At 39.9% G+C, this 16,461-nt stretch overlaps 1 protein-coding gene across 1 annotated transcript; it reads right to left on the bottom strand.

Annotated features, from left to right (window-relative positions):
- Positions 1-2,669: 2,669 nt before the first annotated feature.
- On the bottom strand, positions 2,670-15,873 carry si:ch211-207j7.2. The gene is made up of 4 exons (XM_038292420.1): positions 15,698-15,873; positions 7,337-9,675; positions 6,073-6,146; positions 2,670-3,314 (listed from the first exon to the last, which is right to left on the bottom strand). Exons 2-4 carry the CDS (start codon positions 9,615-9,617, stop codon positions 3,219-3,221), a joined length of 2,451 nt encoding a protein of 816 aa, XP_038148348.1. The 5' UTR covers positions 9,618-9,675; positions 15,698-15,873; the 3' UTR covers positions 2,670-3,218.
- Between the last annotated feature and the right edge of the window lie 588 nt (positions 15,874-16,461).

The following is a 16,461-nucleotide window of genomic DNA, read 5'->3' as shown; positions in this document are numbered from 1 at the left end:
CATCTTCTTGCCATATGTTTCTATGGCATAAATCATCAGTATCTGTGACCTGTTTTCATTTAAAAAAAGAACATTGGCACAAACCTAGCCTGTATGTATTTTTTTGTATGTCATCGAGAGTATTTAAATGATTTTCAATCAGAAAAAAAATGTGCGATTAAAATGCGATTAATCGCGAGTTAACTTAGGCATTGATGCGATTAATCGCGATTAAAAAAATTTAATCGATTGACAGCACTAATAAATATATTTTTCTACTGATTCTCTTCTAACTACATGCAAAACGAAAATGTTTTATGTTATAAGTAGGGAACTTTAACAGTTTACTTGTGATGCGAATTAGGTGCAGAGGGTCAATCCCAATCTGATAACCCTGGAGGTGGGATACCATGTGTACTGTACTGATGTACTGATGGTTGTTTTATGAAACTTCTAGTACCGTTGTATCTATGGAGCATTGCTAATCCTCTATATGTCTTTTTATTGGATTGTGTAAAATATACTGTATGAAGCCACATTATGTATGTTTTTCCATACAAGATAGAGAGGTTCTAAACGTTAAACGATACATTTATCCGTAAAAAAAAGGAAATCTTGATTTTAATTTTATAAATGTAATACTGGTTAAACTGGAAAAGATATATATTATTTAATCTACCTTTAACTGTAAAGGTATTCTGGATTTTTTTTTCTTATGTCTTTAGGTGGAAATGTGTTTTACCTTTAACCTTACTCTATACTCCTCCTACCCCACCACCCCAAACCTCCAACCTTTACAGTCTGTAGCCCCTGTTCCATTAGCAATCAAAATCCTGGGGGTTTTGAGGAGTCTGGGGCTTTTGAAAACCCGGGTAGCGTTTCTTTACACATGGGTCAATTGACTTTGCTGGGGCTTTGGAGGCTTTGGAGGGTCTTGAGACCCAGTACCTTCTGGGCTTTTGAGGGGTGGGGTAGTATACAGCTGCAGTCATTTATTCAATCAGCAGCGACAGAAACTGATGATGTATACAGGCAGAGCCCCGAGTTGGTGGGGCGTGCCTGCAACTTAGGCTACGTTCACACTGCAGGCCTTAATGCTCAATTCCGATTTTTTTGTGAAATCTGATTTTTTTAGGTGTCCGTTCACACTTACAAGTATATGCGACTTGTATGTGATCTACTGTGTGAACTGAAAGCGTTCAACCGAAGTGTCCCGCATGCGCACTCGAGGACGCGATGACGTCACATGTAGCAAGCGTCCTCAGTGTTTGCGGAAGTAAACATGACTCGTAATACCGCAGCATATATTGCGTTCTTTAAGTTCTTCTCCAACAGGAGCAGGCACATTACGAACGAAATCTTTTTAAGAAGATCAAAAAGAAAGAGAGCCAGGTTCCGGTAAGACCCTTCGAGTTTGGTCTGAATCGAGCTATCTTTCCAAATATGAATTAAGTCAGCAACCTCACTTTCTCTCCATTGACTGCTCTCTGTGTTATCTTCCGCCATGGTTGTTAGTTTTTCCCGCCTCCGCTTAGTAGGACGCAGATTAGTAACGTTTAGTAACATTTGTCAAGTATCAATGACGTGTAGGTCGGATGAATGCGACCTGGCTGTACAGACACAGGTCGCATTTGAAAAGATCAGATACGTATCGGATTCAGGACCACATATCCAAGTGGCCTGGGTCGCATTTGAAAAAAATCCGATCTGTTTCGTTCAGACTGTCATAAAAAGATCAGATACAGGTCACATATGGGCAAAAAAAATCAGAATTGGGTCACTTCAGGCTGCAGTGTGAACGTAGCCTAAATCTATCACCTGTCATATACTGTGACCCAAGGGGGCCCCGTAAGTATTTCACCATAGACTTAGCTTTAGGTATTAATTGTGTGACTTTAGGTATGAATCCTCTGAGCATCCCTCACAGCAGGCGTTTCACAATATGACGAGTGACAGATTTAGTCATAACTCTGGGGTGTGGAGCGGGATCTCCGTCCATCTGCAGCCGTAACTTCAGCCAGTCAGACGGCCTCTACCCATTTATTTAACAGTCATTTAAAGATGTTTTGAAGCAGGAAATTTTACCGTAAAACTTACTTTGTGTCATTTGATCAAGATTGTGCCAATACTTTCAAAAATATGTAGACGGGCAGAGTCCCTCTGATAGAACAGTCTGGGTACTTGTCTAGCTAAGCTAACTGGGTGGTACTGGCTGTAGGAATCCCATGGGTGAGCCTTCAAATCTTCCGCTGCCTGTATTCGTCTGTAGGGACTAAAACATTAACATGAACCATTCATGGCGTATGTGGTAAAAAATGCGAGAAGCCAAACAAACTAAAATTCTAAGATTAAATAATCAGAAATGATACAGCTGAATCCACTTAGGGTTTAGCTTTAGATTGATTAGAGGTGAACAATAATGATGCTGAAGCAGTGGTTCTGTTAGCCTGTTTTTTTTTAAAGCATTTGCCTTTGAAGAAACAGCAGTAATTGTTGCCCAGCGGATAAGAATGGAATAAGTTGGATCTCTCCATATTGATTTCTGCTCTTTTGATTCCCTTGCAGATCACAGGCTACAACAAAGGGCCATGCACGGATTGTACTGGAGGACATGTCTCCAGGACAGGCTTGTTATGGATGATGAAAAGAATATTTTCTTCTTACAGAGATAACAAAAGGCATGAAAGGTGTTTGTTTCATTTTTTTTTAAATAGGGGCTTTGTTAAAGATACAGTTTCATTGTACATTATTCTAAAACAACACAATCATAACTTTAAAACTGAAATATATTATTCTATTGTTATTTAAGAAAATCAAAGTAAAAAGAACTTCAGCACGATTTAAAAATTGCTTTCTCATACATGTTTTGGTTTACATTCTATTATTCATCGTCTTCATCTTTTCTTAAGTGATATTTTCTTGTCTTAGCAGCATCAGAAGCAGGGCAACATCTTACATTCTACATTGTGGCCTGTCTAAAAGTCCTTCTTCTCTCCTCTTTTCACAAGACAAATAGAGCATTTTTCATATACTGCAATTTTTCTTGCTCCCAGTCCGCCTGGCCCCGTTTTCTTGCCTAAATCCACGACCTCTTTCTGATTTTGCTTCATGTTCTTTCTTCTTTGTCATTGTTGCTCCCTCCTGCTTCATGTTTCACCCTCCTTTACACTGATTGTTTTTGTTTTGATTTCTCCCCCTAATTAAAGAAAATGCAGATCTCTGTGAACTCTCCTTGATCTTCAGTCGTCCTCCAGGTTGTGGCCGTAGACCATGCCTGACTCCCACAGCTGCAGTAGAGGAGTCTTTTGTCTTGGAGTTCGGGGACTCTTCCGCATCTGTTTGGAAAGGAGAAAAGAAGAGTCATGCATATATATATATATATATATATTAAAAAACAGGGTTATATACATAAGATAATGTTGTCAAGTGGAAGGAAAAGTACTGTAGACAGAGTTCTGAAACCCTGTATCAGAAAAAAACCTGGAAAATATTGCTTAGAGCTGTATTCCACCCCCTTTACTATGATTCCCCTAAAGAAAATCCTTCATCTTTCTTTGACAGTTTCCTAATTAGTAACTGGAGTCCCTCTGTGTAGAAATTCCCCCTGTGACGCCCTTATAAATCTGTCACATAATGTCAGTGCAAAAACAGACCAAAGAATAGAGCAGAGAGCTGATACAGAAAGTCAGAAACATTTTATTGGGCTATAATAAAGTTTTTGAAGCTTTAAACCATCACATGTTTAAAGCTCGGTCCAGAACTCACACACTGAGTGTGAGAGTGTGTGTGTGAATGGGTGAATGACTGAATGTAATGTAAAGCGCTTTAGTCAAGTCTCCTGACTTGAAAAAGTGCTATATAAGTACAGGCCTTTTACCATTTACCATGTTGCCCTGTTGGGCCAGGATTATGGATCATCATAAACAACCTCTCAGAATCTACTTAAAATATTCATGTTTGTATGATTTTCTTTTTCTTTCTTTTTTTGGATCTGCTGTTTGTTTTGAAGTTTTTACCATAAACAGCAAGTAGGTATAATGCTGAGATATCATTCACATTGTCAAATGGTGGTGACAGTACCATTGGTGACAGCACCATTATGCAGTGGGGATACAGTCAGGACAAGGAAATTGGTTAGAGTTCAAATGAAAATGTATGGAGCTAAATGCAAGGTAACCATAAGGAACATTTTTGTCACTACAAAGTGTATAGTGGGGTAGAATTTCATCATCCTGCAGGAGGCCACAGATACAACCAGAGCTAAAATGTAGCAGTTCAGACTCATTCATTTTAATTAGTCTGAATGGCCCAGTTAAAGTCTAGAGAGCTATAGCCAAGTCTCACAGCTGAACTATGGGGGCTGCCATTTTTTTCTGCCAAGAATATTAAAAAAAAAAGCACCTGCTGTCTGAACAGTCTGCATGTCTGAACAGGCTGTTTATAGGGAGAAAGAGCCCTGAGAATAAACTGATATTTTTATTTTTTTTTTTATTAATAAAATTGTGTGGAGTCTGTGTCAATAGGATGGCAGCTGCATGAGTGCTTGAGTTCAACTATACATGTGGAGCCTGCAGTCTCCATCTCCCCATCTTCCCTGACCGGCACCCCAGCTGACTGTGTCGCTATGGAAGTATTGATATCTTTCCAAGCTTTTCAGGCTCCTCGTGGCATTTCCATCTACTGCTATGGACTCAAGCAACTACAAAGGTATTTTGCTGATCGGAACATTAGGCTATTTTATTACACTATCCTTCCAGTTCACCATCACAGTAGGGTCAGGAATTGATAAACCACCTCCTGTCATAAGGAATAAATGAGAAAGTAACAATTTTGGAGCCACGGCTAAATGTGTAAGTAAATGCTGACCCTGTTCAATTGGAATTATTTTGGTTTTGGAAGTAAAACAGGAAATTTATCCAAATTACAATTTGTAGAAAGACTACAAATTAATGCTTACACATGCTCCCCTACCTTTCTTACTAGGATTGAGCTTTTTATTTTTATTTTTTATAAAGGATAAAAATGGTCCAACTGTCAATTTTTTTACGCCTCACTTTCTGCAAACAATTGGAATCCGGCCATCTAGCGTTTCCCTCCATTTCACAATTGTGAACTAATTTGCTTTGGTCACCAAACTGAAAAAAATGCAGTAAGATGTTTGTTATAATGTGTCAAAATGGGAAGAAAATTACTATAAAATTGTGAATGAAGAAAATGTAACTTCTTTAATTATACATTTTCCTCACAGATATGATACTAAGCTGAACTGAGGTTTATGTGACGTTTATCCTGACTAAGTCAAGGTTTAGGGGAAGTCTCTCCTGCAGAATCTGAAGTTTATCCCTAAATCCTTATCAAACGAAGGCTTGATGCATTAATAAGGAAAGAGAGTCAGAAAGAACCATGGAGAAAGATGTTAAAATGCTCATGCTGATGTCAGATCAAAGCATGCAGCTAAAGACCAACACCTTAATGCCTCGCCAAATTACACAGCGAACTCAGGTATAATCACAGCCACATCAGTTTCTAAAAGATTAAGAATCCATAAGACGGGTTCCAAAAGTCAGTGGGAGGGAAACCGGCTCTCTTTTTTATCTCCGGAGTTGAATACATGACCATACACACATGCCTCCTCAAATGGACACACATAATCCCACTTTCCTCACTGCATGTTACTTTTCCTCTCAGTCTCAAGGCTGTTTGCCTTCTTCCCTTATCTGGCGAGATAAGTGCCTTGCTGTGTGTTCAGGACCTTATCAGACATTTGTGTCCCATATTTGGTGCAACAGAAAAGCTGACATCCTCCCTGGAGGGTTTTATCCATTATAATTATATATTAAAGTCCAGAGCAGTTGCAAAAATGTTCATAGTCTGGCTGCTAGGAAACTGCTTGAACCCCTAATGCATCGTCTTAATTAAGACATACAATACAAGCTTTGTATTTTTTACTAAGCAGCAATCAAAGGGAGTCTGGGAGGTGATTTGCCTACATTTTCATGTTCTAAACAGAGTGCGCCATTCATTTACAGGGCAGAAAACCCTTAAAACTGAACAAGAAGTTGTAAGAGGAAGGAAAATAAAATGCCAACAAACCTCTGGATGGAAAATCTTTTCCTCTTCACTCAGGACAGGCTGCCAAGCAGACACCTTGTCCACTGACTGCCACCCTGAAAGACACAGAAGCAATTTTTACAAGATAAACCACAAGAGCAGAGAGGAAAAATGTTTCTGTCACGATATCTCTGCTGAGGAGGCAGTAAAAAACAGTTAAGTGACTATAATGTGAAGGATTTCACTGAACACCAATATAACACAATCCAAGAATAGAAGCAGATACTAAGGACCACATAAAGTTGCACAATTAAACAATGTTATGTAATAAGCGCTGCGTCATAGACATCTAATTGCACTCTGGCACACCCAGGGTCGATTTAGGCCACTTTTTATTGAAACAATTGACAACTGCATTCTTTTATTCATTAACATTTTTATTCTTTAAACACCCTTCATTATTCCATGTAGTCGTGGTTAACAAGCCTTCAGTTTCACCTCGAATGAGCTGTAACTATTAGGAACTCTCTTTTTAAAGCAGCTTTCGCTTTTCTACATATATTGCAGTAAGAAAGGATCAAATAATTATTGAAGATAGATGTAACAAGTGCTTGAGGAGACTGTATAATCCATCTATCCATCCTTAAAGGCTCAATCTAGCTGTAACCAACTTTTATTGATGTCCATTCTGAGATGCTTGGAACATTCCAAGGTTGATATGCATCATTTCCTTTGTTTATTACATTGACCTCATTCTACTTCACTGTCATCCCATTTGTTTCTATACAAAAGGGAAAACTACACACCCTTCACAATATGAAAGGGCTGTCCACAAATATATATTACAAAGACAAAGGTAGAAAAGCCCAAATACTACATTTTCACAGTGGAAAGAACAGTGGATCAAGCCCAGACCTTTGCACTGCAAGTATTTTTGTGATGTAATGACATAACCGAAGATCTAAGGATGAGCTCAGAAAAAGTTCAAAGGTTTTTAAGATATTTTTCTTTTTGTCTCTTACCCTCATTATATACTTAGTACAAAGCAAGACCCCTGTTTTTAACTCACCAATTAAATAAAAGTTTTCTGATTTCAGATAAATTAAAGCAATATGACTCATTAGTTTCCGCTTTTCTGTTATTACTTAGACGTCCTTGTGGAGATTTTCACCAGTAGGGGATGAATAAAGTAGTGTGTACGCAGAGGCAGTTTTAAAGGGGGTCTTTATCATTTTCCCACTGATTAAAAAAAGAGCTCATACCCACTTACAGGACCACATAAAAAACATTTTCCTAATTCACTAACCTTCATATGCTTCCCTTCTGCTATTGGACAGTTTCCCAGGAGCTGGCATTTCTTTCGTTATGGATGATTCAGCGTTGTTGATGCCCCCATAGAGGCTGAGCCGTAAGGTGTGGAGCTCCTTCTCCCTCTCATTGGCCTCTTCGATTTCTTGCCTCACTTTTTCTAAATTAGCTGAGGTGCGAAGCTTAAAAAAGGGGTTCCCCTTGGATGCTGCCTCCTCCTTCTCCACCAGTACCTTCTTATTCTTTGTCAGCCCATCATATCCCCTTGTCTTCTCCAATGAGTTAAAGATGTTTTTGGTTTCAGGAGCTGGATCGGCCGTTGTCTTTATTCTAACATTGTGGGGTTTCTTTGCTGGAATTGTTCGGCTGTGTTCTAGGATGATTATCTGAGATCTGGTTCCCTCAGAGGACCTTGACCCCCGAAGAATAGTTTGATCTGAACCTTTGGCAGGGATTCGGCTCTGAGAGTGATTCAACATCATGGATTTCCTCTCACTGTAGGTATGGTCTGGGGTGGAGGCACCAGATTCATCTTGACTCTCCAGAGATAAACTCAAATCTTCACTGCTGCTAGACGAAGAGGATAAGGTTTTAGTTTTGAGTGAGGCCATCATTGAAGAGCCTGGAGCTATCTTCAGGGTCTCAAAGAGCTGCTTTCTCTCCTTTATTTGGCTGGCTGTGCCTTTGTCATAGAAGCCTGGAATTTTCCCAATCTTAACCAGATCTTGTTCCCTTCGGGACTCTTCATGGATCTCATGCAGCATCTTTTTGCCGGCAAATTCCCTATCCTTGTTTTGGGACCACTTCGGAGTTACCGACTGGCTAAGCAGGCTTCTTCTCAAAGGAACTTCTACGTACTCTGGAGAGGTTCGTTGGTTTGGAAGTCCTCTTGATCTCCTCAGGCTCTGCTCCCGCTCTATGGCACGTCTGATCTCCCTCTCGATGGGGGTCTCTGCAGAGACAGGGCCTGTAGAGTCTACAGACATGCTGCTGCTCAGAGTTCTGAATGTTTGGAAGTCTGCTGACACGCCGCTGTCGCTCTGGCTGTCATCATGCATGTCAGTCCTCATCCTGACGTCTCCCTTAGGTTTAAGAGGTATACCGCAGCTGTTGTCCACCTTAGGTTCTTGTTTTTGGACTGCCTGGAGATACCTGAACAGCACTCTGTTCTGTGACCTTACAGCTGACTTGATATTCTCAACTCCGGTCTTATTCTGCCCTTCAACTCCACCTATTTGCTCGTTTTCACCCTGTGTTCTCTCCCCCACCCTACCGCTCCTTTCTGTTACAGCTGCAACATGGCCTTGAGAGGCTTCCCTGCCCTGATTGGTCAGCTCCATGGCAACAGCCGAGCCAGGTGGAGATCCATGAGCAAACACCTGTTGTACAGCTTCCTGGTTTAGTCCTCTGGGACACAGCTTAGACTGGCTTTGTGGCAACACTGCCTCCCGATGCCTGACTGAAGTACCTGCAGGTAGGACAGTGTCTTTCTCTTCAGGATCAGAATATGTAGGTTTCAAACCCACACAAATCAACTCAGGTGTATCTAATTGCTGCTGACAGGCTGTTAACTTTGTATCTGCTTCCTCTTCTTCTCCACTTTCATCAGCAAAAGGAGGAGAGTTCAGAGTGCTTCTGTCATTGCAGCTAATGAAATCAGAGAGACAGTCTGGGGCGGTCTGAAATGTAGGAGCTTCAGTTTTATCATTACAAATGTCAAATGAATTATGATAAATAGATATGTATTTGTCCTGATAAGCTGGCTCAATTACTTTAGGTGTCTTTGGGCTTTCTCTAATGTCTTTCTTTGGATCGGGTTCATTGGTCCACTCCCTGACCTCACCCTCCAGGCTGTAAAACCTATCTTCCTCACAATACTCTGCTAGTGATAAAACACTGAGCTGCAGAGAACGTAGGAAACCCTCCTCACACAGATTATATGCTTGCTTAGATTCCTCTCGAACTCCTGATGACGTTCTAGATCTTTCTTGTGATTCTGCCAAACCTTCGTTGGTCCCTCTAAAAGTGCCCCAGCTTAAATCGGCAGATTCTGGATTTTCAGTTTTATTTTCATTATCAGATATACTGATTGTCTGGCTCCCCTGTGGATCTTCGGCTGCAGGCTCCGGGGCATCTAAGTCCTCCTCAGGTATTGCCTTGGGGGCTTTTCTGTCTTGCAGAGAAACATTGTGGCCCACGGTCACGCCCTCTTCACCCAGCATCCCTGCTAGAAAATGGAAAGGACCCTGTTCCTGCCAGGTTCTTGGCTTTGTTTCCATGGCAGCAGGACTGCTGATGTAAAAGGTTTGGAGCAATCAGGTTGTTGGCCCTCCAGCCCTGAAAGCATGAGGGAGCACAGAGAGCAGTGTGGTGATTAGCAGAGTTTAACAACAGAACATTGTCAGTCACTTTTAATGCTATTATTACAGTTGCTGCACCACTGCATGAATCATCATCTGTATTCAGTCTGACATTTATTGTGCAAAACAGCTGAATATAATCTTTCATTTGCATTTTAATGTTTCAGTTGGTCTAAGCTGATCACATAGAAACAGCTTTAAAACAAGAATGAAATGGAATACTGTAAACTTAAATGTTAGAATCCTTCATATCTTCCAGTTGAGAAACATACATCTCATTTAAAGTTATCAGAGGTTAAATTGATGTTTGCATAGAAATAGATGCCTTACTTCTGAAACTTAAACAGCTTACGGAAAATCTAACAAATACATATCAATGAGCGCACAGTTGTTAAATGGTTGATAGGTATGTAAACGAGGATTAATCAGAATCCATTACCTCAGAACCCAGTCCTGCTGTGGAAGCCGCTCTGTTGACAGTCAGATTTGTAATTATGCACAGCAAATAATAAATCGAATGATGTCTAGACATCTTCTGTGTGCTTGTTATGTCAATAACAGGATTGTTTCTCTCATTTGTCCTGTGAATGGTGTCTTTTTTGTCCTGATTGTATCTGACCTACAGGGGAAAACTGGAGAAGCCTTTTTTATTTTTATTCATGTATAAATTCTTTCATGTATATGCATTGTCCCTTTTCAACAACAACAAAAAAAAAATTATGTTCTGTTTGCTAGATGAATCTTAGCTCTTTTTGTTGTCCTGTGACCATTTATCTGAAAGAGAAACAACCTTGCTAATAATTCTGGAACAAATAGTTTATGTAAGATATTCAGGCATTTCCGAAAACAGACATAACAATGAAAAATGTTTTGAATTTCTACATTAAGAGATTAAAATGTGGTCTTTAAGAAAAATTATTTTAGTTTCTTGTAAAAGTAGTCACACCCCTTCACCTCTTTTTCATTTTAACATTAAAATCTCAAACCTTTTTTTATTATTTATGTTCCTCTATTTCCACTGCATTTATGTTTTTTTCCCTTTTTTCCCCCAGCATTTATTGTCATTAAACTGTCACAAGTACAGAGCAACGAAATTCCCTCTCTGCATTTAACCCATTCCTTTGGGGAACAGTGTGGGGTTGAGATTCTTTGCTCAGGGACCCAGAGTGGCAGTCTGTGGGAGTGGGACTTGCACTCAGAACCTCAGGATTCCTAGCTCTACGCCCTACCACTAGCTGCCACTCCACTTATGTATCCATTTCTTTTCAAACCTCTTTACTCTGATACCCCTTAATAGGTTCCGGGACACCCAAGTTTCTCCTGCAATTACATAAGTATTTATAGTCTCCAAAGGTGTTGCTTACTGCTTCTTTCCTGAGGACCTCAGAGGTTGATTAGAGAACATCTGACCAGATCATGTCGGAGGCATCACAGTGATAAGTAAAATGTTCTTCTCTGATGAAAATCTGACATGAACAAACCATTATTATCTTGAAAAAAAAAACTAAGATTTTGAAGCATCACTCTTGATTGATTTATCAGATGTTTGAAAAGTTTCTTTCAGCTTCAGTGGAGGTTTTGGAGGACCCAAATGCAGAGACAGAAGCTGAAGTGATTTCTTGCTGATTTAATCATTCAAAAAGGTGGCAAATGAGTCAAAAATCCAAAATTAACTAAATACAGAAAACCAAAAACTAGCAGACATCAGGAAGAACACATGAGGATCAAGAAACAACAAGGAACCAGCACCGAGGAACTGCACAGGGAGAGTACAAATGGGAGACAGAAGAAAGACTGGGCTAACGAGCTGATAAGGAACAGGTGTGGATGGAAGCATCTAGAAGGGAGCTAGGGGAAGGAGACTGACACAAGGGTCAGCAGAGGGTAAACAAGAAATACATGAGCTCAAAAAACTAGAATAACACAAAATGGAAATGAAACCAATGAAAACTAAAAAACTAAACATCCAAATCCATGACTGTTTCTGGTTGTAATGTTTTTAAAGTGAATGTGAAAAGTGTGAAGAGGCAAAGAAATATCCATTTATTAATGTCCCCTGATGTGAAGAGTATTTGTGAGGTATATTTATGGAACATCTCCATCTTTACTAGAATCTGTGCGTTAGATTTAAGAGTGTCAAATGGTTAACATTATGGGCTTCTTTGCTCTGGATGAGACAGAGTGCTCCCACTGGAACAAAGCATGGTTATAACACCGAACAACACTTTGGCTCCAAGGCATCACTTTTTTTGAAGAGCATACCTTTCTTTAACCATCTAATGGTCTTGCCCCCCCCCCCCCCCCCCCCCGAAAAAACACATTTTAAAATGAACTCCAACTTTTGCAGAATCATATTTCTTCAATATACCCTCAAACCTGCCATGTATCCACATTATTGTCTGTCAGTTTATCTCCTTATGATGAGTTGTGCTTACACACACACACAGACTTCCAGCAGGCTTTCCAACAAATCCTCGTCAACAATGATCCTTGCCAAGCCACCCTAGCCAGCCTGAATGCCTGCACTGTGACTGATCATTAAGGGAAATGTAGATCACATTTTTAGGGACGACAAGTGTTTGATGAACTGGGTCGGCTGGACAAATGAGACTCAGCCCTTTGCATGGAGATAATAAGGCCCAACATCGGAGACAGGAAGAATGGTGAACAGTGTGGAAACAATAATAACAGCAGAAGCAGATCCACAGCAGAGGCATTGCAGCACTGAGCAGCTGCAGAACATGTTTAAAAAGTGTGCAGTATCTGGAATATCGTTGGAGAAATTGTTCACTCTACCTCCTGCTGTGGCAGACTCTGCACACCACTATCATTTTTAAGGTTGGTTTGTAGTCTTTAAACAGAAATACTGTTTCCCAGAGTCCTTTTATGTGAAAAGCATTTCTGTTGTGGAAATGTGCAGGTCCAGAAGCGTCTCATTATGTGCACAGAATGCTCCATTCAGAGCCCGTCATGAAACGAACCCTGCTGGTGTTAGTCTCAGGAGGAAATAAGGGGGAATATCGAGTTGTTGTCCCTCCCACACAGTTACTGTTCATTCTAAAAGGAGACATCTAATTCCTAGTTTACAAATCAATGAGACATGCAGAGTGTCCACATAATGTGCGTTAGCTGTTTTTAGTGATAATGGCAGCGTGTTAGAATAAAGCTTTTATGTGACTTGCAACATTACAATTCATATTTAAAAGAGCCTTTAACTTCAAGAGAGGCGGCCGCAATTCCTTTTTTCCTCAATTTTATGCATCCACATAATTTTCCGATGTGACGAATGGACACAAAAATTTTCTAATTCTGAGATAGAAGCACAATTATGCACGCCTTTGAAATGTTTAAGGAAAGCAGGAAAATTTAATAGGTGGGCCGTGCATTTGTTTTCCAACCTGCTGAGTTAAAACTTTAGTACTCCACCATTTTTTACTACAAGCAAAGCTGCAAGTCGTTGTGTGTGTGTGTGTGTGTGTGTGGGGGGGGGGGGGGGGGTGTCGGGGCTCCAAGCGGTTCCATGGATCTAGAGATTTTATTTCCCAATGTTATTATCATATAGTAGATCTGACGGCATGTTTACTGTTTCCTGTTTGTGGGTTTCCAACGTCTTAGACTCAAGTCTTTTGCAATCTTTAATATGTTTTTTTATATGAAAACCATATTCACTTTAAGCTATATTCCCAGCAATTCCACACCCTCCCTCGCTCTGCTCATGCTGCTACTACCATGCCTTATGGTGAGGATTAACTGTTCAGGGAAATGTGTGGCGCTAAACCACAAATCTCTAATTATCTCAACAAACCTTGTCCAAAAAGTTCAAGTTGACATTGTTTTGGGTGCATAATTAATTCAACACATTTTCCCAACTGAGCTGTGGATCTCTGTAGTTCCTCCAAAGTTACCACACACAAACATACAGTATCTCACCCAAATTTTAAGATTTGAATAATCCTATCACAGAAAAAAATGTCCAAAGGCTTTTTATGAGATAACATTAACACAAACCTATGAATCAGTGTGTGAATGGGTGAATGACAGAATGTAGTGTAAAGTGCTTTGGTCAAGTGTCCTGACTTGAAGAAGTGTTATATGAGTACAGGCAAGTTACCATTAAACCAACCTTAGATTATATATATTTATTCGTATAAACAAAAACGTACTTATTTGATATACATAATCAATAAAATATACCTACTCAAAATTAACACCAATGAGTGTATTTATCTCAAATACATAAAGTTCTGTGTTTGGATTGCATAAAGGCAACTCTGAAAAATGCAATTTAAACAATAACAAATTAACTTATGAGTGTGTTTCCTAACTGCTCCTCTGGTATGTTGAAATTCTGGCCCCTCTGCTGCGTCCCTTTGTCTTTATAATGCAGTTGCCTATTAATGTTATTTAACAGACTTCTGAGGCTTTTACAGAACGGCTGGAATTAAAGATCAAACTGAACCCACATGACCTTTGTTAAAGGCGACTGATAAAGAAGTGTTTAGCCAAAGATTTTACTACTTACAAACACTCAACACATTTCAAAACATGAAAACCATGTAGTTGTTGGGATCTGGGGATGTACAACCTTCCTCCAGCAGAGTGCGCCGTGGGTCTCCTGGGCTGGAGCCCTCCAGCACACCTGAGACGCATCTATTCATCAGGAGACCTTCCCTTCTTAAGCAGCTGCCAGACCTTCCTTCAACGCCCCAGTGTTGACCTTAGTTTGGAAACCTGTCTCAAGCCTGAAGCTCTGGGTGAGCTTAACCTGCCTTCCAGCCCTGGTGAGCCAAACCTGAAGATTCCTATTTGGATTTCCCCATCTGCTCTCTATGAAGAGCTGGAAACTGTAATCAAGGTCTGCCATTCAAAGTCAGAAGCTAGACGCTGCAGCTGCTTGTGTACTCTGCTGAACCAACAGTCTCTGGACCCAACGGTTCCCTCTCTCACAAGAGAAGCCTGGACCCCGTCAAGGTAGAATCAGAATTATCTAAAGGACTCTTTAATCATCTGCCTGCCCAGCTAATCAAACTATCATCTCTGCAGACTTCAGTGAACCCAACCCGGACCTGTTCCAGATCCAGTTCATGTTTCTTACTATCAATATCTTAAATAAACTCTGTTAAACTTTTACCCAGCCTCCGTTGTGTTCTGCATGTGGGTTTGAAATTAAACCAATCATGACAGTAGTATTTCCTTCCACTTCATAATCAGAGACATATTTGAGTTGCTCTGTGACAAACAATCCAAATAAAACTTGAAAAACAATAAAGACTGTGCTAAACCATATTCATAAAACTTATGAATCATTTTGTAATTATAGTTCACAGATCCTGCACGGATGCAGCAGCAGAACAAACTGCTTGTTAATCCAGAGCCTTGCTAATGATAATCTCACTGCTTGGAGTGTGAATGATGTTGGGTTCTCTAATGAGCCATTTCCTTTTTTTTATAATTGGGTTAAAGAAACTAAATGCATTTATACCTGATGAGATAAGAGCTTTTATTTTCCTTAAAGAAAGCTGGAGATTGGAGGTTCTCAAACTTCTTTATTTGTTGCAGGCTGCCTGCTGAAAGGGAGCTCTTTACATAACAAGCTAATGTTCTCCTTAATATCTACAGAGACCCCAACGTAAAAACAAAATCCTTTTTATCCTAAGAAATACAGCTTTGAATAGAAGTAGAAATAAACCTTGTCTCAGTTTATGTGTTTGGTTGGTTCCAAAGGCAGTTCGAAAGCTAAATGTATTTGTCAATAAAATTCTATTTAGCTTGTCCCCAGCTAGGATTCTGCCTATTATTATTAATAATTATTATGTTTAAAACAGTTCTGTGCTTATTTCTCTCTCTTTATATTGATTTCAGTTTCTGTAAAACAACTTCAGTCTTATTTAGTGCAGGTAAGACGTGGAGAAACATTTAATTTCTCTGGCAGGATTTGTGTTCAGTCATTTAAAATTACACCAAAGCATAGAAAAATACTAGATTGCAATTGTCCATACCTGTTGGGGGGGAAAAGAGCTTTCCAGCTGCCTCTATTTAACAAAAAACAAGGGTTCAGAAAACACTCGCTTGCTTCAGCTCATCAGCAAAAATCCAATCTTAATGCTCACAGCTCTGTTTCCCAATGCTCCAATTCCCTCCCATTGTGTGAACCTTCTCTGCACCTCCTGCCTCCACATTCACTAATGCAAGGGAAAGGAGGAGAGCGGGTGCACACAGGAACAAGTGCGCTCGAGGCTTATGGGGATTTGAAAATGTAAAGTACTAATCCAGTTAGTGGGTAATAATATCAGAGTGTGTAAATAAATGAAACAATACACCAGAGAGAGGTGATGATTTTACATGTGGGAAGAAAAGAAGAGGCGGTTAGTGTCTTAGTTATCCTGTTAGAAATACTAACCAACAATGTGAGCCATGGCAACATTGATTTTTTTTTTTTTTGCACATATAAAGCATTCATCCATTCATTTTCTTCACTGTTTGCACATGCAGGGCCACAGAAGACTAACTCCACTAATCATCCCAGGTCCACTATTTATTAACAGCTGGTATAAAGTCAATTAAATGTGAATTACGATGCAGAATGGAACATTTGGTCAGAAAATAATAGTATCTCATCATGTACTCAGTTTGTAATTATCCTTGCAGGGTTGCAGCATGTTTCTAGCAATCAGAGGGGCAGGAAGCATAGTGGACACTAGACATACTGGTTCCAGTTTTTCCCAAAACAACACTGGATAAATAAAAAATGCACTGACATGGA

The sequence above is a fragment of the Cyprinodon tularosa genome, unplaced genomic scaffold (genome assembly GCF_016077235.1).
Source record: "Cyprinodon tularosa strain WSP-4 unplaced genomic scaffold, ASM1607723v1 ctg312, whole genome shotgun sequence".
Taxonomy (NCBI): domain Eukaryota; kingdom Metazoa; phylum Chordata; class Actinopteri; order Cyprinodontiformes; family Cyprinodontidae; genus Cyprinodon; species Cyprinodon tularosa.
The sequence above is the reverse complement of the archived record's forward strand: the minus strand, read 5'-3'. Positions and strand labels throughout refer to the sequence as shown.